Genomic DNA, 23,952 nt, shown 5'->3' with positions numbered 1-23,952 from the left:
ATCTCTCTTCTCAATTACTACGTTAGTTCCCTTGCGAGTAAGGCCTTCCGTTAACCTTGAAAACAATGGATCGATTTTGACTTCCTCCGTTGCGTGCATCCTGAGAAACTTGTACTACAAGGTCCACCTACACATTAGTCATAGCTCTGCCTTCCATTCTGCCAGCAGTAATTCTTTCCCTGTCATTTCTAGCTATTCCAATTTTTAAAAACTCTAGATACCCCTTTCAGACGAGTTGAGAAGAGTATATAATTACAAAAATATTTTGACGAGTGCTTGTGTAAAGAGTGCTTTTTTATGGAATGAGTGTGTTTATGTCCTCACCTGTGGACATAGGCTGTCAATTTGGGTGGCAGCCATTCGAACCAACTTCACACCCTCTTCATTGTTGGAGATGGAGCAAGCCAGGTTCGCCACCTGAATAAAACCAAGCAAAAAAAGGACACAACACTTATAATGAAGTGCTTTTTACCTGAAGGTCATGAGCATAGAAACGTTTTCTCGTTCGCACTCTGGCAGACTCCTAACTGAACAGCATTGGTTCACATTTTTTCAAGTCATAAAACAACATTCCCCTAACCTATGTACAATGAAACACTTTTTGGTTGTTTTACTCGTTCCTTCTGTCCGTACTGGCTCGAGAGATACAGTCCTAATGCACTTTTAATGTAAGTGATGGGGACAAAATCGGCAGTCCACATCCTGTCCAAAAATACATTCTTAAGTTTAGTCCAAGGCAGCCTCAGTTAGACAAATCAAGTGGGCATCTTCCACAGTTAAACTTTTGAGTTTGAATTTTCCTCAGAGCTAAAAAGACTATAGATATCCACATGCCTACTGTATATCAATAGCCAGTATCACATCATACATACATATACATCGATACAGGGGGCAATTTCATTTTTTTGCTACACAGTTGGTGGGAATACCTTTGTTGATGAGTGCATGATGAGTTAATTGACATAGATGTTGTGTCAGTCCAACTTATGTGTGGGAACTCATTTTTATAGACCACAGATAATACAGTTTGTGACATAGTAGAGTGACATGGCAAAAGTTGGGATAAAGGTAATTGGATTCATTCAGATCCAAAATGGCCAGGTTCATACAATATGTAAACAGAAAGCCTAACTCATCAGGTTGACATTTCCATGACTAGCATGCCTAAATCGTTATGAGGCCTGGTGGTGCAAAGAGGTGCTTTATTGTATAATTAGGGTGCCAGATGGTTTTTATGTATGAAACGACCGTTACTTTGATTTAAGTCTGTCCTATCAAAGTACGGTTTCTTGATCACATGTTTCCAACCTGACTCCTTTATTGAAGAGAGCTTTTAACGGTTATTTGTTTTAATAGTATACGTCAGGCTCTGTGAATTTGTCTTCAGTTTTTTGGGAAACTAATTATAGTTGATTAATGGCATTTGATGACTTTGTGATTTGGTATCTGTATGCAGTATATCATAACAGTTTGGCTAATAGGGACTGTTTAGGTGGAAATTACGAAAGGTGCTGTATCAAATTTGAAACCACAATGACACCTCTATCAATTTCTTACTGAAAGAAACACATAGTCTGCTGTATTCCCATGTGAAGCGTTAGATTTCTCCACAGTACCACTGTATTACACAGTCAATTTTCATAACTTAAAACTCTATATCCAATACCATCCTTTAGTAAATCAGATTGCAGCATGAGCCCAGGCTTTGAAACTGAGCTAAACAGACACATGCCTGTTGGCAGCAAAAGGTGCCAGTCTGTATTAGCACTTCAAGTGCTCACATGTCACTGTTTGAGGCAAATTGAGGTAAATCAAATTTGTGTTAGAGGACTGTTCCTTAGAGCTCTGTCTCTTTACTCATGACAGCAATGAGCACATTGATGGATTGCAGTCCTTTATGTGAAGCGATGTGTGTGTTAAAGTGTGTGTGTGTGTGTGAGTGTAAGAGATAGACAACAGCATGCAATTGAGAGTCTGTGTTCCACATAAATGTGAGTGGCTGGTTGCAGAGGGTTTGAATAACATATGCAGCATAATTTAAAAGGACAATTCCAGTATAATTCAAGTTCACTGCATTGACTTTCTGTTTTACATTACAGTAAACTATACTGACCATTTCCAAGAACCTTTATTGCTTTATGCTTTGAAATATTTGCAAATTTCTCCTTGTCGAGGCAAACTCAATTTCAAATGAATGCTCTATAGTTTCTACAAAACACTCTCAGTAAGGAATGCTGGCCAAATCAAGCCATTATTGTTTAGGATTCAGTTATTTTTTTCCTTTTACTTAAATGGACTTCAGCTGCATCCCGCTTTGATTTTGCTCTTGTTTTTCCGACTAACAGAACACTTACCATTGAATTTGCAAATAAAACTCTCCCGTCATGTCAGATCTCTCCTAAATAGAGTGTACCCATTTTGAGAGTGTTCGTGGCGAGATATTTTTGCTCTAATACAATTTGATGTAAGTTTGTGGGCTGAAACTGAAATCACACGAAAAGTCTGATTGAATAACAAAGCCTTAATGTGTCATTTGCAGCGTGTCCAAGTAGCAGGCTTTCAAGAAGTAGGACAAAGGTTCAGCACTTTCCATTTAGCTTTTTTTTCCCCCAATTGCAGTATAATGGCGGTACCTGACCAGCAGAAAGCAAGTCCCCTCTCTCTGTTTTCATTATGTAGTTTTCTTTCTCTAGTTCTGCTCAGGCCCAGCAGCTAATGTGAGGCTTCGCGGAGCCCATGTGAGGCAAAGGGGCAAAGGGCATTGTGGAGGCTGGGAACATGCCCAACAGTCCTACTCCCACTCCCTATTACCCCAACACAGAGAGCTGGGCCTGGGCCAACGCTGGAACATCCAGCCAAAACTACCAATTGCAATTATCTAAGGAAGTGCCTCTCCTTTGAGGTTTTTTTCCAAAGAGAGGAGGGAAAAACCAAGACAGAAGGTTTGAGACTTCACCGTGCAAGCCTAATGCTGATACGGTCAAGGATGTTGGAATAGAATATGCGATTCAAAGAGGTGTGTGTGTAAGTGTGTGTGTGTGTGTGTGTGTGTGTGTGTGAGAGAGGGAGAGGAAGGGAGCAATAGGGAGAGAGAGAGAGAGAGATCCCTGCTGAATGCTCATTCTTCATTTTAGCCTCGAACAAAGAACTATCGATTTTGTCCTTTTGCTCTGCCCTGGATAATCGCTTCAATTCTAATTTGATGAAGGTTTCCACTGCAGTTGGGGAGATGGGCATTCTCATGTATGGTAGCTAATTCACCTAAATGTAGCTGAGTAACTGAATTTTTTTTCTTTTTTTATGCAGGTATTATAGAACCTGAAATCTATAATCAGGAAGCACTGATGATGGTAACACATTAACATCTTAACGGTCTCTCTTTATTGCTATTTAGCACTGTCTGCGCACAATGTATATAATTAGTTACCTCCATGAAATCTCATGAAGCTACTCTTTGTTGTACCTATACCTATTATTCCTTTTGCAATGCCTAAAACTTTTGACGAATTACTATTAACATGTTTTATCGTTGATCATTCTGGATGGAGTGAACACTTAAGTAGCTGTGCCAAAGAGCAGAAGAGCTGAGCCAGAAGAGGACTCTCCTTGCTTCACTCAGGACGGTCAGAGCCCCCGTAAACCATGCCATTTTCGGGCAGCTACATAACACAAATCTCCCTTTCAGTTACTAACTCTCAGGAATGACTAATAGAGCCGGTGTCAGCCAAGGTGCTGGGCACAACAGCTTCGCCTGAGGATGAAGCAGGAGGTGGACTAGAAAAAGGAGAAGAATAGGAGTGGAAGAAGCAATCAGTGGGGATGACATTTTAAGTAATGTGATGTAACACAGAAGCACTTTGTTCTATTAAAAGTCTGTGATCTAGATGCTTACTTGTTGCAGGGATGGGGTTGGCAAAGGCTTTATTGACATGGGGCTAAAGGGTCGTGTTTTATCTCTTTTAAATGCACAAAACCAGTATAATCTCTCACTGCACTTTTTTCTGCTTTTCACCATGTTGGCACACACATAAGCACTGACATGCACTCAAAAACACAATAAATAAACTGTTAACATAGATGGAGCAGAACATGTGACGGGGGAATAGTGTATGCAGACTGTGAAACAATTACAGGCCTGCTCTCGCAGTAGTACTCCTACACAGTCAGGAGCTGTAAGCTCCCAGTGGTGACACCATAGCTACAACGTATAGGTGACGGAAGCAGGTTAGGGTGCATTACATTTGGTGACCCCAGATGTCAAGGTTGAGTGAAGGTCAAGTCTAAAGGGGATAACATGCGGCAGGAGTCGATGACCTGCTGTATCTGACAATGAACCACATCTTTGAAAATCAATCCCTATTAAAGAGGGAAGTACGTACTGCCTGAGGAAGAATGCCAACCAGGCTTGCAACTACATCGAAAGGCATGCCAGACTTTGCCGCATATCAAACAAGAAAAGTCAAAAATAACAAGAACAAAGGAAAAAGATTTTCAAGAATGTTCGCCATGGTAATGTTTATAATGTCTATTCTACACTTGGATCTTCTTGATTGCTGGATTACTGATTTTTACAACAACAAATTTGACATCCTTGTCCTTATTAAGTGACAAATGTAATTTGTTATAAGTGAAATGAACAAGGAACATAATTTTAATAAAACCTTTTATACAATATTTAATATTTAATATTGGAAAACAATATAACAGACAATTGAACAGTCTCTCCTTCTCTCTATGTTGAGAAGCAAAATATTTGAAATTGGGGAATGGCTTCGAGAGTCATTTTGATTGCAGATTGCTGTTTAAATTGCTCCCTGTGCAACCTTTTTCCCCACCCCCCCTCCACCCTCGCCTGAGAGATAGTGGACCTAAATTGCGTGTGACACTAATGCACTTAGGAGTTCTCTCTACACTTCCTAACTTAGAATGGAAATGAGTTTAAGTCACAGTTTACAAAGTGACAGGTCCACTAATACGTGGCTGACGGGGATACAATCCTTCACACACTGCCTCCCCACAGACCCCTGGTTTGGTTCATCAACTCTATGCATACAGATGCAGTCACTAAAGCACAAAAGCAAACACACACACAGAAACAAACAGTGTCTTTCATTCTTTCTAATGCAATAATATTCTATTTCTAACACTAATAGTGTTCAGTAGTCAGGGTTTTAATTCTCTTCTGCTGAACTGTAATGTTTAGAAAATGGCCCTCAGACATCCACTGAGGGCCCTTAATAGCAACATGGACGTTCACCGACCCAATTCCATACGGTCAATGCATCCTCTACAAAGCTGCTTCTACAGTAGTTCACCTCCAGCTAATGTACACATGGAACCTTTACTATAGGAAGATGGTACAGGTGTGTGTGTGTGTGACTGAGGTAGGGATGTACAGTGGAAGTCAGTAGGAAATGAGAAAGTCCACTGTGTAATTCCCCGATTATAGTATGCCATGACTTTCTTCCACTGAAAAAGTACTACTAATTTTTAATACTTTGAACCAAGCTGGGAGGCCAAACTCTTAATTGGTCTTCAATAGAACTTCACTCCACTAAGTGCTACAGCCAACAGCCATGCCACTGTCTCTACCTTGTGTTTCCCTGTGATCCGCACTCCTCATGTGGCTTCCTTGTCCCTGGTTTAACTCTGTGTTAGTGTGTCTTTCCTGTCTTGCTACTCACCTGCCTACCAGCACCGTCCAGCAATCAGCTCATCACCTCTACTGCATATCAACAGGGGCTCTTTTACCACTCATCACCAGATTGTTGTGTCAACTACTGTGGTAGCTGTACGATCAGGCCTCAAGCTTAGTATCTAAGTGAATCGTTTACCTTGTTTTCATGTAGCCTGCATGAACGCTTGTTTGTTTCCTGTGCTTGTTTCTTGTTGGGCAGCCTGCCACTTTGCTTGCCTGCCAACCTTGTCTCCCTTGCTTCCTCTGCCTGACCCGCCGTCCTGCCTCTATCCATTCCACATCTTCCATCTGCAGTCGCAAGCCACCCCCTCTCTTCAACCTATCCTCATCAACAGTACTATTGTAATAAAACTGTTAACCTTCAGCTGCGTCCTGATCTATGTCCAACCAACAACTGTGCACAACACCAAGATAGTCCCCGTAAATTCAAAGCTCACAACATAAACAATCTGTCCGTCCTCTGTTTTCTTACTATGACTTTAACGATGCCATACTTGCAAACCGAGAGACCTTTCATAGATTATGACTACATGTTAGGAACTCTATATATTTTGCATAGCTTGTTTCTTTGACTTGGAAATATATAAAACAGCCTCTTAGAGCATGCCATATGTAAGCGTATTTAACTCTAGAACATCTCTCGGAGGTCCTAATCTCACACAAAAAGAGGTGGTTGAATTACAAACTTCATGAAAAGGTAAAGTGTATAAAAAAAACTGCAGAAAGATGTTTTCAGTTTTAAATAACTTACTTCACTTCCATTTTCTGCTCTATGATTTTTGTTTTGTGTCAATCTTTATTTCAGACATTGCACAAGGTCTTGCACAACTCTGAATGCCTAATGATTTAAAAATAAATACTGGCTTAATTTCCATTAAATATTGATGCTTTTATTTGTGTTGGAATAGCAGAAGCTCCATTGCAGCCATTCCTAATATTTAAGATAATTATTAATTAAAATGCCCCATTACTACTATCAGATGATAAGGACAATTATGGATGAAGTAGTAAGAAGTGCATGGATTTAAACTTTTCATTTTGACCAAGAAAAGAAAACTCTTTTCTTTCGAGTCTATATGATAATGAATTAAAACTGAATAGCTCTCCAAAATCACCTCACGGTCTCCTTGACAACCATGACGTTCATGAGAGGCTGACAGCATGTGATTTACAGTGGTCGTTTATCTGGAGCCGCAGCTGAGGTTTGGGTATTCCTGTTAATACCATGGATGGCGTCTCGATAAATATGATAATTTGCTGCAGACTGCTCAAGAGATAAACCAGCACTGCTTGTAGGGAGAGGTTAGAATCGCACATGAGACAGCAGCTGGGGTGGAGGACAGCACAGTCGAGACAAGTACAGACGCATTCACATGGCCGCAGACGTACATACACACAACACCGGAAAGGAGAGTAGAGGCACCTGATGTAATACAAAATAAGTCTGTACTCTGCTTATTCACCCCTTTCTAGAGCTAAATGTCAAGGAGCAGTGGTTCCTGTCAGTGGCCACATACACAAAGGCTTCAAAATGTGATTTATTTACATTGAAATTTGAATGCCTAAATGCAGAGGGCCATGGGACGAGAGGATGGGCACCTAGAGAATAATATCCATCATATAAAATTGTATTGAGTCCAACAAGGGACACAGAGAGGTAATTTAAAGCAATGTAAACAAATCATAAAGCAAGCTGGACAGAGCTGTGTTGGGACAAGGATATACGGTTTATACGTGTGTGTGTGTGTGTGTACGAATGTCTGCACATGCACTAGATGAACAACTTCCAGCTTCCAGTTAGCCATTCACATTGCTGTGAATGGCTGGCCTTAAAGGAAGAAGGGAGATGAGAACAAATGGCTGACTCACTTTCCCTTAGGCAGAGAACAACTATTCACACTTCCTATTGGCCTTGGTGTCTTGCTGCTTTGCTTCGCTCCTGTCTTGAAGAGCAAAGGCTGGCTAGACTGATTTCTCCTCATATAGCTACGAGCAATCACTCGCACAGGGAGTGTTGGTACCACCTATACAGTCAGAGAGTTATGTCTCCCAGGTAGGTAGCACAGTAGTTTGTTCATCTTACAACATATTTTGCCTTTTGCTCAAGCTGGTGCTGCAGCCACAGGGGTCAGAATGTCTCTCTCACAGTTCTTCTCCATTACTCCTCCCGAAAAAAGAAAGAAATGAAAAAATGAAACAAAAAGCAACTAGGCCTGTTTCAACTGAAGTATCGATTTCTCTTTGCATTCTCTCGGTCTCTCTCGGTCTCTCTCTCTCCCTCCCTCCCTTTCTAAAAGTGCTAGCCAAGCAGTCAGGCTTGGCACCAAAACATAATTATGAAAATGGACCTCTGGGTTGTTTCTTTTAATCTATCTGTACATTTCACAGTCCCTCTGCAACAAAAGCTATTTAAAAACAGTTCCAGGGGAATTGAAATGTTTAATCCATTGTACTGTAAAGAACGGTATACTTATTGATGACAATGCATAATTCAGGTGTGTAGCAGATGCATCACTGCTTTTAGCTCAAATTATCAACAAATGCCAACACAATACAGTCTCACATTGTATATTGTTAGCAGACCCGCAGACATCTAACTACCGAAGCGGAGGGAGATTTGAGCGCTCGATAGTTCCTGTCAAACGCTGGCATCAATTTACACTGTGTGGCACCCATGACAAAGTGCCTAGACTCAGACAGCAATTGCTGCTCTCTCCAACGTACAGTTCAGTGGCCAGTGAAACCTAAATGACACAGCCAAAATCAGGGCCATTTTCAAGACATTAAATTCTGCAGCACGACATGACATAAAGTAGCTGCAGTGTCAAAACTGCTTCCTTGCTCAAAGTGCCAGTGTTAAATTTCAGTGCAAAATGCCAACAGATATAACGTATAAAGTTTGTATTTATTCTGCCTGTATTTACAGGTTGTTAAGTATGGAAAATGTATTATTCTGAACAGCAGGTTATTACGCAAGATTTGTTCTCCAACAAAAGGTCATGCAAGGTGTGATGCTTTTATATCTGAAACTTTAGTTAATGAGCATGTTTAAGATGTAATCTATTCTACCTTAGTCCCATTTGGCCTTTCATAAATTGGAAAATGAGCTCCCTCTTTCATACAGGACAAGGTTCTCAGTTGATCCAAAGGATGTATAACTCCATAGTCCAATCTCAGACAAAATGTGAACATGGCAAGACCTTGACATTTCTCCACATCACATCCCCCTGACTTCTCAAATCTATCTAAGGCACAAGAAAAGCATGATTAGTCTTGTTGGATGATAGATGCACACAGTGGGAAAGGTCAGCATTTGTCAGTCCTTAATGCCTCAGCCTTTGAATTGGGGGATCGGTGAACAGAAAATCAGCCATGAGAATAGGAGTTAGTGTCATTGATGATTTATAAGATTGAATAATTACTCATTCTATGTCATACATGTTTAGAAATATAAACAGCAAACGTTTGCTTTACAACCTTTGATCTGCTTACAAAACAACGTGGTCTCATCCCTACTCGGCGTATTTTGTAACTCAGAAAGACACCTTTGCATAGTATCTTGATGCAGACGGATTGTTTGTGGTTAACATTGTAAAACGTTTTTCATCATCTATTGCATGTCTGTCCATCCTGGGAGAGTGATCCCTCCTCAGTTTCTCTCCCTGAGGTTTCTTCCTTTTTTTCCCAGTTGAAAGTATTTTTGGGGGGAGTTTTTCCTTATCCGAGGTGAGGGAAAAATGATATCCTCTGCGAGTGCTGAAATCAGAAATTCATACATCAAAGCAAAATAAAAGAGCTGATGTGATTGATTTTTATTAGCATCAAATCATTTCCACCCCCTTTTCTGCTTGAAGAAAAGCTATATCGTTTTGTACGTTCAAGTTGTGTAAAAACAACACAAGTCCTTCAGAGATCCCAGATGCACCAGATGGACTTCTTGATCTGATCTGTCTGGTTCAGTTCTGTCTGAGGAAGTCTAAATGTGCCCATGGAAATGTCACATTGATTCCTGTGCTTTTAAATACTTGCTCGTTTGATTTTCTCTCAGGTGAGAACAAGAAAGTGTGAAGACGTGGAAGGCCATCATGACACTAGCTGTGAGCAGAATCAACAACACAATTAAAATAGTCTCCATCCTGATGGCCATGAGTCCTCCACCATCTTTGAATATTATTCCTGGGGTGTTAATAAATAACACATCAACTATAATGCAGCGTGCACCAAAGCTCTTGCTGATATTCAAACAGTTTTATACGTGATAGAGTACACTGCAGTACACTGTGTTTAGTTCAGCTACTTTTCTGCACAGTGATGCATGTGAGGTGATAAAAAAAGTGATGAAAGAGAGAGCAGAACACAATGTGATACAAAAGGAAATCTCAAAACTTTTTTGACTTCAGATATTTTCCTCTCCTGTCCCTTCATATTCTGGTGACATAAGGATGACAAAACAATCACTGTAAACATTTAATTTTCCCCTTTACTGCCTTTATGAGGACAAACATCTGGGAGTGTTAGTGGCATCCATCTTTGATGATGTCAGTTTTACCAAAGGGTGTTAACGTGTTAATTTAAATAGTAATGTCTTGGCACACTTTTTTGGCAGAGGACATGTACCGAAATAATGAATCAGATAATGAATCACAGTAAGTCTAGGGGCCCAGTGACCAAACAAAATCTAATTATTAATCAGGGGAAGCATTTGATACAATGGCTTGAGCTAATGCTAATTACTTCATTAAGGTGAAGGCATAACTTTTGTCCTGGGGTTGCAAATTAATATCAACCCTGGAACCAAATGTGTTACAGGTGCTTTTCTAGCAATGATAAACTATAAATTGTGAGTCCAATTAATTTAGGATTGATGTAATTAAGCTTTGAGAACTGAACACTGCTACATCTATTGCTCCTTGGGGAGTAATGTCGGGACATTTTCACAGTAAATCATGCTCACATTCTTCCCTTTCCACCTTGACAATTCTCTAGATAACTCATTTAAACAGCTATCTGTCACCAACCACTTTTAGGAATCGGTTGACTTAATGTTGCCTTATGACCAGCTGGGTCCAGCCTGTAGTAACTAAGGTTATTTCCACAGTATAACAGGTGGGAGTCTGGGAGTCACCATCAGGGCATAGTCACAGATGCCATCTCAGGGGTGTTGTTGCTGTGATGTGTAATTGGATATTTGTATTTAAATCAGGCTGTTTGTTTTGGCTTCATAGATTAACCTAAAAGTTAGGTTTATACAAACAGATCCTGCTCATATTTACAGTCTCAGAGGGCTCTACAAAGGCCTGTAATTAACCAATAAACTGTTCATGTAAAGGTGACAATAGCAGCTTTTGTATTTGTATGTTATGTGAACAACAACAGATTTGTCATGTGTAGGAGAACATGTGTTTTTATCTCGTGGCTCAGATGACATGGTTACATTTTCTAAAGACTCCTAGTCTGTCAAAACACTGATGCCCTATGAAGAGGGGACTAAAATACTATGCATGTTGAAAAGTTAGGGTCATATGACTGGTCAAACCCACTCAAGCTACAATTAACATCACATTGGGGAGAGAGACAGAGACAGAGACATATAAACAAATGGAGGGATAGATAGATAGATAGATAGATAGAATGAGAAATAAAACATATTAAAAGTCCCTGACTAGCTAGACAGGGACAGTGTTTACTCTTGATGCAATGAATAATTAATTATAATCAATCCTTGCATTTGTATTTCCTTTGTGGCAAAACAAGAACACACCAATAGCCTTATTGGTGAATGTGCCTACATTGCTGCTATTCTCAGTGAGACATAACTCGTTTCAATTTCAACACAAGTTTTCTGTCTATCAGTCTCGTCAACACACGTATTTTTCTCACTCATATTATGTTGTTTAAAGGGGTAACTAAAGTAGCTTCTGACAAACAACCAGCATTCCAATACTTTTTCCAAGTTGACTTTGTTATTGGTTTGACATTTTTCAGATGAAACCAGACTGAAGGTTATTTACTGTAGTGCAGTACACTTACTACTACTTTGCTTACCACTATTTTATTAGAGCATCCACATTCTGTTTGTGAGATTCTCTCACGATTCCTACAATGGAACAAAACCAGTAGTGTCAATAACATATACACAACTGTGAACTTAACACCTGGCACATAAATATGGCAAGCACTTGCACTGTAGCACCTATATCACGCTTTTAGTTATCTAATACAGATACACTCCAAATTCAGAATTACTCCTACATGTATCAAAATACACTTATAATAGCATCTGCCAAATTAATGTAATGATTCACTTCCTAAGTCTAGGAGTGGAGCAAACTACTGAGTGTCTATTATAAAGGGAGCATGATTCAGTAAACAAGGTAGTGACTTTGGACACAGAAGCACGCAGGATTATACTCCAACCTTAAAACATGGCTAACAGTGCTTGACCCTAACACCACAACCTCATCCCCACCACAAATTACTGCTACATTGTTAACCACATTTAAAATGCAGTCACTTAAAAATGTATAAGCCAGCAAGTGGCCTGGCATTGTAACACTTAGTGCAGAGCAACAAGGCACATAATTATATCATTTCACTGGTTCAGTGAGTGGATTGGGAAAACATATGCCTTTGTTTGCCAAGCTGGGGGTGAGTCTTGAAGTACAGTATGGTTTGGATGCATGATTGGAGAAAAATATTAAATAGCTACATACAAAAAAGGGAAAGCAACAACTAACATTTTAAAACTCAGATGCGTCACTTGTGCTGAATTACTCATCAGAGCTGCGAACAAATCTTCAGCCAAAAACCTTTGCCACCCAGATGAGACAGAGGTTCGGGGTAATTGGCTGGAAATGGGAAAGCAAAGACTTTCTGGATTATTTGCCATGGTAACAGTTGTCTCGTCTCCTCAGCCAACATAACTTTAGTCTCCGCAGGTTTTTTAAACTGAATGAAGTGTGTGGATATGAAATCATATGCTGTGGGCAAAGCTGTGAAGTTGTGCATTTGACAGCACTGTAATTAAAAATAACTTACTACTACTAACAGTCAATGACCGTACAAAAGACAATTACATGTCGTTCACAGCAGGGAATATACTAGTTACAACAGTAAAGTAATTACTACACATTTTTACAAACATGTAATGACCTATTTTTAATGACCAATAATACAAAAGAAAAGAAGCAATTACCTATGCAATTACCACTTCCCAAAAGTACCGAAGTAAAGGTTTGAGTACATGTAGATAATTAGTAATAGGTGCAGTGATAACTTGGCAACCTGACTCAACATCATGTCAGAACAACATGTGTGTGGTCAAAATAAAAGTTGTGTAGTGTACATGTTTAGTGTACATGTTTTTACAAATTTATTTTTGGGGGCCCACAGTGATAATGTCACTGACCTGAGGTTCCCTTGAGTCAACACAGAGTATCATTATGGTCATATGAGATCAGCAGAAGGCGTGAGCAAAAGGGGGGGGGGGGGGGGGGTGCAATGTGCCAAATCATCCTCCTTTTGAGGCAGTCATATCCTTCATTCCTCCCCCCACATGGCCAAAAGTAAAGCTCGCCTCTTGAGAGAGAACGGATGGCTCCTTCTGCTCCATTAATCTAATGACAATGCCCCGTGACTAAGACCAGCTTAGCAGGCATTGCTCATCCCCATTGGCTCCCCTTTCACTTAGCATGCCATCTATGCATGAATGCAACAGGGGCAATGACAGTAAAGGAGGAGGAGAAAGAAAATGAAGAGTGACGGAGTGGCTGCAAACAATGCTCAGATTATATTGCACTGGTGTGTCAATGGTTACGGGATGTCATACGGATGTCACATACCAGTACTGGAAAAGGGTTTGATGAACTGCGTTTAGAAAACTGTCAAAATTGTATAAAGACAAGACTCGGAATGTATATCTGATTGCCAGTGTAACGGGAAGGCCTTGAGTTTCATCATGTTAAGGGCAAGGGTACTTGGCATTTGGTGTTGTTTTGAGGACACCAATGCCAGGGCAGCAATTTAAGGGTTTAAGATGATTTTATTTTGAATACATATACCTTGTATAACTATCAGTGAAAATAAATAAAAAAGCTGTTTTTTTCACAAAATAATCAATTGATATTCATGAATTACCAATATTTGTCCAAAAGAGTCAAAAGTTCAATCATGCTAAGCCCTTGACTAATCAGAGTCTGGTTGTAATGATATATGAGCTATGTGCCTGGATTTCACCGGGCTCAGCTGTGCCGGGGCTGCCAGAGCTGATCACGGTCACTCAATGCTTTTGATTTCACCGAACGTGCTGCAGCACTTCCCACAAATGATCTCTACTCCACAAAAAAGATGCACCAAGTCAAGTTTTGACAGAGCCGTGCCTTGCTGCGCATAGTCTCTCCTTTGTTGTTTGAGGGGATGCACCCAAAACTGGTTGCTCCTCATGTTAACAGGTCCTGTATGTGACAATAAATACAAAAAAATCGACAATGGGGATGAATGTATTAACTAACTAAGATAACTAAAACAGAGCTACACATCTTTAATCTATCTTGGTCATAACTGGACTTTTAACATTAACTGCTGTACTCTGCAGACTACAGCGAAACAAAGAAAAAAGAAACACAATTATAAAAGATAAAAACCCAAAACATTTAACTACATAACCTATTTGGCCTATGGTCGAAGCACAAGTAATTGAAGACAAACGTCTGGGAGTGTGGAAAAATGACCAAATCAACAGAGTCTGCAAGTCAACAGAATTGGGCTTTTGCAACGCTCTTGGTGTGGTATGAAGCTGTGCGGAGGAAAAGGAATTCAGAATCTTAACAAATGACACCGGTTTCTAAACCTCACTGACAGGAAAGAGACAGAAAAGAAAAGAACCAAATCAGCTTGGGCAGTGTGGGTGGGACATGAAGGCTGCTGTGGCCCTTGTGAAATTCCTATCCTGACTGCGAGTTACGACGCAGTGAGTGAAACAGAAAGCAACATTCCTTTCAACAATTAATCTGTATTTTAAGCGTGAAATTAGATGAAAAATAAATGAACAAATAAAATCAGGGGGCAACCTCATAAATTGTGGATTTTTCTAGTGTGAGCCAACCTCTTCAGTAATGTAATTGAGCAACAACTCTCCATTACAACATGAATGGTGACTTTCTGACAGAACAAATGCACAAAACTGCAATCTAGTCTTGCAGCAGTGCGATAACAGTAGAGTAGAGTCTACACGGAATAACGAAAGACTAGCAATTCAAGACATGCTTGCAGCAAAGCTATGGCGCCACCTCCACTTTAATTCAGACTTGAGATGATGTTCTTTTAGTTCAGCCCTGTGGAGTAGGTAGTAGAAACAGGCCCTTCCAGCTGATACCTCTGGGAATGTCACTGCTCTGCGGTGTATGTGTTGCTTGCTGATGTCCGCAGGAGCACAGGCTCTGTGTTCGTCCAGCATCCCATAGGAGAGATGTCTGCTTCAGCCTGACCTCCGGGGAAATAGCGACCAGAAGTTGGCTGTCAAATAGCAGTGCTGCTTGCCCAGAATAGCATGAGGTCAGTGTGGAAAAATAGGCCTCCCCCACAACAAGAGCAGACAGGGCTTCTTAACTAAATGTGTGACATTCTGAGTCAAGCTAACTGCCAAGTATTCTTACTCGCATTAAGAGTTAATGTAACAGATCTGTTTGGGTGTGACTTCGCCACATAAACCCACGGCAGTGACTGAAGTTATCAATAACAGTAAGTGGTCAAGGCAACACTTGATTTCAATTACCCTAATTCAATGTTACAAAAGCTCCACAAGGCATTCATTAGGAGACATGAAATGAAAGTGAAGACTTGTAACCTTACGTGTGAAATGATCAAAAAAGAATATGTTGACATCAGACCAAAGCTTTTTTTCTTTATGGTCAGTATGATTACAATAAGTGTTCAAGAGGCATTTGTCAACCCTCTTCAGCTTGTCACATTTTGAAATAAAAGGTTGGGGCATCTTACTGTCTTCCGGGTTTAGGATGCTCACCATTGAATTGCACTGTCTGGTCTCTATCTAGTAAAGCAAAATAAATAAATAACTAACTAACAGAACTAATAGAAAAGATGTACAGAATCACAGGTAAGACGAACAACAAAATGATGCTGTAAACGGTTGCTGTAGGCTCTTGCATTCACGTGTATATGAGGGCAGTTACTGAACCTTTTATGTAAATTTGACTCACCTCAAAGCTGTCCTGTAGTTAAACGGTCTAAACGTGCTGTTTTAACAAAAGGTCAACTAATATAAACTCATCTTGATATAATGGAATGAAAGCAAAGTTGGCATCTTTTAAGATGTTTTCGCCATAAAAGCCGGATTTATGTTTCATAATAAAGTTGTCACAAGTAATCACTGGAACACCAGGGCACTCTTTGCTTGTTTCAGCATTGTTTTGGGGCAAAAATGTCCCTCGATGTCTCTGTCTTGATTGAGTGTTCTTCTGCTTTATTACCCAGGGGATGTTTGTTGCCATGGTGACAGAGAAAGCAGGGGCTGACACAGCGTTTCATTGCTGACCAAATATAGAGCAAAATGAAACATAATTTGCCATTATGGTGGATAGACAGAAAAGGATTAAAAATGTTTTGTAATGTGCCTACTGGAGGTACAGTAATAATGAGATGGAAAAGCCATTATAATCTACGTTTCTTTGCACTGTTGATGGCAGCCATTGCAGGGAATGATGACAGAGCTGCATTGATAGATGCATGTATATCAATTATAGAATACATTCATCTCACTAGTTGTAGCCGACTATTCACTGTCATGGTCCATGAAGAAGTAGAACTATTATTATTTCACATTACATAAATGCACCCAATATCTCTAGCACTAACAATTTTTTACTCGATTGTCATTTCCAAACAGGGGGGTTTAATAAGTATTTGTCTGTACATGTAGATTAATCTGTGATTGTATGTGCACATCTTTCTGTGCATTGGTAAGCTTTACATTCAGTTACACTGATTTCTGGCTTTTAACCAAAGTACCGGCGCTCTGCACTGTCATCTCACCGAGCAACACGCTGGGAATATACACTCCAGTATAAATAAATAATAAATATTGTGTTTATACTTCTGGCTTATAAGATAACCTTGAACTTGCAAAAATGTCTTTCTGCTGTTATATTAGAGAAGTGACTACCGACAGCCACCTACCAGAGTCTGCTATAAAAAGTGTCCGTAAAGCATTATAGACAGGGGCAATATTCTGTTGTAAAAAGGACATGTTCACCTTGGCTTTTAAATGTTGAAAATATATGAAATATTCTGTTTCTACGACCTTGCAACCCCGGCTACTGTAAAATGCAATAGTGTACAACTGTTTGTGTGCATTCTTAGATACACCAGAAAAAAACAGGCAGAGATACTCCTAAAAAACATGCATATTATGGAAAATCTCTCACTCTCACCCACCCATCCCCACACACACGCACACACACACACACTGGTGAGACCACACACATACTAGTGAAAACATCTCATACCAACACACTGGACGCTTGCTTTCATACTCATCAGTGAAATGATGCACTTGTGTATAAATGGATTTATTGGCTTGTATGCTTGCTTTACCCAGTCTAGTATGTATACATTTGTGAGTGTGTGTGTGTGTGAGAGAGAGCATTTAAGACTGAATTGTTTTATGGCAGATAACACATCAGCCCACAGTGCACATCACATCTGTGTGAAACAGCTGCATGACACCCAGATGCATGCATCCACATGTCACATTGCTTCTCCAAGTTACTCGTCATTTCAAGTTACTCGTGGCTGCCTGTTATGGAATGAGATCAGACCAATGAATTCATATGGATCAAATGAACCCAAAGTAACACACATTACACTCACAAGACACAATATATCACATTATAGTGTATGCCCTGATTAATGCATATTAGAGCACAAAGAACAGTCTGTTCTAACAATATTAGATATTCCAGTAAACTGTGTTTACAGTATTAATCCTGGGGAAGAGCGAGCTAGTGTGTCTAACCCTGGGTCGTGTGTCTAACCCTGGGTGGTGTGTCTAACCCTGGGTGGTGTGTCTCATGAACTGAGCAGCTAGCTGGAGGGCGAGAAAAGCCTTGTGTGCTTCTGTGGCCATTTGCATACTCTATGAATCGGATCAAAGATTGTGTGATGAGCAGTTCCTTCCTCATGAATATGCATGAGGCATTGTTCTGCTTGCATTATAAGTCTGTTTAGCCTGAGATGCACTGCTCGGCTACATCCACACTAATACGTTTTTCGTTTAAAACTGGAGTTTTAAAACAAAAACGATCTCTGTCCACAAGGGCGTTTCAGCATCATTTTCGAAATGATTTTCCTCCAGACAAACGAGCCTAAAAATGAATATTACACGACTAATCACATACACTTGGCATGCGGGAGCCGGTGTAAACAGGAAGTAGATTGGTTGCTGTATATATACACAAGTAATATAGGTGTATATATACGAGTAATATAGTCTTTAACAATGAGAGGTCTTGCTTTATCTCTCTCTCACACACACTTCGAATTTACTTTAAAATGAAAAAAATGACACCTACAAGTACGGGTCAATAGATGTGGTCAACACACGTCTCACTCGTTCCCTCTCGGTTTCATTGTTGTCTGTTCACACTTGTAGCTCTGCTGGTGGCTGAAGTCTCTGTCGTACTGGAGTGCAATTAATGCTTTTGTTCCTTTACAGTTCACATGTGGACTTCACAATAGTTTTACAGAATAAAATAAGCATTGTGCCATCGCCCTCCTCAAAGCCTCAAACCGTGACTTCAAACGTAGGGCTGATAACGCCACTGGACACGCCGTTCGCTAATTGCTCCAATAACATCTGCTTCCTCCGCAAAAATGCAGACTTCAACTGCACAACAGCTGCTAGTAAAGACAACAAGGTCAGCAACACCTGTAATCAGTTGTTTGTGTTGAATTAACCTGGTAGTCGATCGATAATCAAGGCTGTTGTTCTTTGTGATCTTCTGGGAAAGGCTCACGTGATGAATCACGGAAGAACACGTTGTGACTGCTAAGAACCAATCAAGTAGCGAACGCGGGTGTCTACGTCATCGTTTCCAAACTTATGCGTTGACGAATGTCCACACTAGAAGGTAACCCAGGGGTTTTTCAACGTCTCCGTCCTTGGGAGCATTTTCGAACATATTCGTTTTCGGTGCTCTAAAACTCCGGCGTAGTGTGGCCGCTCACTGTGAACGTAGCAAAAGATATGCGTTTTAAAATGGAAACGTAGTAGTGTGGACATAGCTAGTTCCACCTTATCTAGGATATTCTCTTCACCTGTGAGCCTGGCTAAACAAACCACAACTTATCTGTCTTAAAGTCTTGAGAGAAACTGGGAAATGGAGAGGGGAAAGTAAATATACAAAGCACAAAAAGTGCTGAGGAGAGAGATAAGACTACATCAGGTCAGAGAAGAAAGGAAATTAAATTAGGTATATGTCCTGCTTGTGAATTGCTGGATTTATGTTCCTGCTTTATTTATTTAATTTGAGTAAAAAAAGCGGCAGCAGTAGCAGACATGTGGATTTTAAGAGTCGTGGTCATGAATTTTTCAGGCAATAATAGAATGTGACTGAACATGGTTGGAAAGCAGGTTACAATATGAATGGACACCTAGAAACAATTGAGGGCACAGTGTTTTGGGACCAATTGTAGGTGAGATGTCAGAGACAAATGTGACAGGAGAATGGATGTGTTGTATAGTTACAATGTCAGTACTTCTGTGCTATGATTTTCAATATACATATATATCTCACAGGTTGCTTCATAGCTTTTAGAAGACTAGCTGTTACATGAATCTCTAGTACTTTGAATATTTCATCAAAAAGATGAGGATATAACTGTTTTACCTTAATGACATCCACTCCCTGCCTGCACATCTCTTTTAAAGAAAAGTTGTAACACCACATCATAATCATCTAAAAAGGAAGGTCCCAATTATCTATAGTGCCCCTCACTTGAGCCTCTCTCATGGTGCCAAAATTCCCTTCATTATCAGAACATGTCACTCCACATTTGACAACGAACACATCCTTTTCTACCTTATTTAATCCATTGAATCATGATTATTGAACAAATGCCAATGTGTGTTACTTGATATCTTCAAATTGATATGGTGATTAGGACAGCACTTCTCAATCCTAACCTGAACACTGGTACAAAATGTGAGGTCACTTGCATTAAAAACACAGATTTAGCGACGGATTTCCAATATAAAAATTCACACCCCGGAAAATCAGCTATAGAGACCAAAACTGTTTTTTGTACCAGGCTGTGATCATGTTTATTTAGGCTGTATAGTTGGACATTTTAACATGTGGGTATATGGGGATTGACTTGCTTTTGGAGCCAGCCTGAAGAGGCCATTTTGGCATACCTAAAGGAAACAGCTGAAAGAAGATTTCTCCCATTATATTACTGAATAAATCAAGGTAGAAGTTACAGTACAGTCGTTGCTCCTTTCACAATTATTAAGGGACACACAGCAGGACAAATTAAGTTAACAGAGGTGCAGTCATGCTTCACAACAAGCACATCATAAAGGTGTTAAAAATGGATATATTCCACATATATAATCCCAGAGGACCCAACCTAAGCTAACTGGGGCATAATCACAGGTTTTTTGTATTCTCTCACCTAATTAATCAGCAATGGGTGGTGCCTGCTTTTGCTAGCTTGCCTTTTTAGGCATTTCTACTGTGGTAAAAAGCCGTGGCTCTAATTACGAGAGATGATCTATTTTCCATAATGAGAATTGATGGCTTTTCTTCTGCACCACCAAACATTCTCTCTCTTTTTCTCACTTTTTTCCAATTGAAGCCCCCATTCTCTTTTACTCTTCTCCCCCACACAGACATACTTCAGAGGTATGTAGAGAAAATGGCTAAATGAAGCACTATGTGATTAATGGACTTCATTTCCAGCAGATTTCACTTCATGGTGACAGCCCACTTCCCCCCCGAAAGCTTTCTGATTATTAGATTCAAGCCTGTGTCAAAAAGTTGAAAGATGAATGTGTAGGCCTGTCCTTTCCTAATCACCCATATTTTTCTGGCTGTTCTTCTTTCAAGAATGATGGGGTTTTCCTTAGATAGCTCTTGTGTCACACGAAGAAGCTAAGAAAACCAAAAAGAGAATGAGTGCTAACATTAGGAAAATATTACTGAGGCTACTTAGTGAAAAAAAAAATATCTAAAACCATTTGTATAATAATCTGCAAAGCTGCTCTCGAGGAGGGCCGATGCATTGTGCCTAAATGAGTCATCTTGTAAAACAGCAAACCCATATATACTATAATCTCGTTGCCTCCCATGCTTGTCAGAGCCTCCTAATCTTTGAACACAAAGACAGCCCCTCTCTATGTGGCTTTGCAAGTCTGTGCTAATGCTGTGTAAACATTGCTGCTGCTGTTTGCCACTGATTTAGCACATGTTAATATTACATGAGACAGAGGGGGCCTTTGATGATGTAAGTGAACATTCAAACTAGGGCTTTCCACCTCAGGGAAGTGGAGACGGGGCCGTGGAGCAGCTCCTTCGAGATTTGTTTCACTTCCGCATATGCAATAAAGCTCGGTAGGAGTTGAGCTGTGCATTTTTCCGCAGTCGCATCACCGAGGAGAATTGTTCTTGTTTTAAATAACCGTCCTGAGGCAAAACATAACAGTTAAATGTAGATGGTAAAACATACAGGGGCTGGCCAATGAAAGCTTAAGAATTTATTGAAAATATGAAAACATTGATGCGTTTGCTTGCTTTTTCAGACAAAATGAATGAAACCGAAGAGCAGTTACAGTAGCTTGTTCTTAGAAAACAGCAACTTTGCCCACTCTGATCCACCTCGATGACAACGAATAAATGCCAAGACAGGGAAAGTTAGGTTTTTAGACAGGAAAGTATTTTCCAGAGCTGAGGATGTCTGGCAGCAGCTCACATTTGCTTTTGGAATCAGGGGAAAATGGTGAACCTTTAGTGCAACAAAAGGAATAAATACGTATAAATATATGCACTGAAGGACTTTAAGGTATATATACATACCTTAAATTCCCCGTGAGTATTCCCATAAGTCACAAATGTGAAGCCATGTTTAGCCTTGTGCATTAATCTAAGCAACACATCACAGTCTTGTTAAGCATCCTGTCGCTCACAGGATGCAGTAATCTTCTCCTCTGTTTCACCTGTGTTCAGGAACCAATTCCCCTGGTCTATCAGGCGCCTATGGCCAGTTTGTGTCTTCTGGGACACGTCCTTCATTATTGCTGCACCAACCTCAGATAATCCCGCACCTCCAACAGCCACCACTGGACAGCACAGTGATGATGAGGCCAGAAAACTGACTCATTTGTTTGAGGCTCTCCACTCTCTAAGGTCTCTCTTTCTCTCCATCTTTCAACCGTACACCAAAACCACGCATGGCAGGTTGCCAGCTGGCATCATGCTACTCAAGATTTAAAAAAATATATTTTCATGCTTTTATTTTTATGCAAAAGTACCAAATTGTGTGAGCTCGTGGATGTTCACACACGCTTACAGCACAATGTCATCAATAGAGTCATATGAGGACAACTAGGCGCGAGAATGAGAAGATCAGTTTCAGGAGAGAGAACAGACTCTTGATGAGCCATTAACCTGCTGTCGGTGAAGGAAAATGGCTGTGGGAACGTGGTTTAATTTACCCTTTTATAAAGAGGTCGTTGAATTGATGAGCCACAGGAAAAGAGTTACACACCTGGTTTGGTGAATTAGCAATGCTGATGGTGAACAGGTTGAGTAAGGAACTGGAAGAGAAGTCAATAACTCCGATCAATCTAAGCTTCCAGAGAATCACTGCTACTCTGGTGGTCAAATCTATATAATTAATAATGTCGATTTGGTTGAGCCTCTTGTGGAGGAATGCTCCAATATGAAAAGGAAATCATTTGTAATCTTCCCTGAAGCACTCATAGTTTGTTTTTTAGCAAAAATGATTGAAAATGGAGATGCATTTGACACAGTAGGCTAAGTGATGCACGGTATTTCATTTTGTCAGCCGGTGCTTTCATTTATCAATCTTTGTGCTGGGCATCGTCAGTATTGACTTTAACATCTCTCTTTAAAAATATCCATCAGCGGGTACAAAGAGTCAATTTTCATTTGAAATAAGCTGCCAGAGATTTCTGTGTGCTCTCCTCACCGTCCATTACAGTAGCTCTATGGATGATAACTTTTAATAGACAAAAGATGGCTTGTGAAGGTCCCTCCATCAATGAAAGAGATAAGAAAAATTGGAAAATGATGGCCTGCTCTGTGCGTACATGGCATTGCAGGTTGTCTGCTGATCCATTTCATATGAATAGACTATATTCTTGCCCATTCTGGCTCGTAAAATATAAATTAGACCCGGGTGTTCTCCAGAAAACCGATAACTGGGCAGATTTTTTTTTAATCATCCTGATCACTGTATGGGTGGAGCACATTAATGCACTCTTTTTTTAAATGATAGAATACAAAATCTTAAATTGATCGCTACTGTCAACTTTGTATGAATTTTATTAGTTGGCGTGACCCAATGGCAGTCACAAAATGATCGTACACAGTTAGGCATGAGTCCCTACCTACATGTGTCCCTACCTCTTAACATCAGAAACCTCTTAGACAAATATCCCAGTATATTCATAGACATGTGAGATATAATATCTATAATAAGCTGAATGTATCTGTGTCTACACTGTGTGCTTATGTGAGAAGGATCGAGTGCTCTAATGCATTCTACATCCTTCACTGAGAATAAAATCAAGAAATACTTTAATTCAAGTTTCATAACATGAAATAACAGAAGGTTTTGGCATGATGGGCAATAACTCCAGTGGCAGCATGCTTCACATTAACTCCCATTTGAGTGCAAGCATTTCTGCTCCCCCGCTATGTAGGAAATGGGATGTGATCTATATGAGGAAGGGCACACACCCAGGGCTTATCATCATTATTACTTTTGATTAATACAAATTAGATGAGATCAATTATGAAGGTAACATACTGAAATGTTGAGTTGCTAAAAGAGTATATGCCCTTTACAGAATCAATAACTAACTGATGTTTATATATGATTGTTGTACAAACAAGAAAACCAATAGTGCATATTTGTCCCAATAGTATTGTTCTTTTAAATGTGTATACACACACACACACACACACACACACACACACACACACACACACACA

General features: G+C 40.0%; 1 protein-coding gene across 1 annotated transcript in view; it reads right to left on the bottom strand.

The window, feature by feature from the left end:
* Positions 1-23,952, bottom strand: part of LOC116396720 (catenin alpha-2) — a 72,711-nt gene that overhangs the window by 34,674 nt on the left and 14,085 nt on the right. Inside the window, exon 2 of the mRNA XM_031871497.1 lies at positions 325-417. Coding sequence (XP_031727357.1) covers positions 325-417 — 93 coding nt within the window. The remainder of the gene's footprint in view (positions 1-324; positions 418-23,952) is intronic.

The sequence above is a fragment of the Anarrhichthys ocellatus genome, unplaced genomic scaffold (assembly GCF_004355925.1).
Source record: "Anarrhichthys ocellatus isolate YVR2014 unplaced genomic scaffold, GSC_Weel_1.0 scaffold58, whole genome shotgun sequence".
NCBI lineage: Eukaryota > Metazoa > Chordata > Actinopteri > Perciformes > Anarhichadidae > Anarrhichthys > Anarrhichthys ocellatus.
This window is presented reverse-complemented; position numbering and strand designations above follow the sequence as displayed.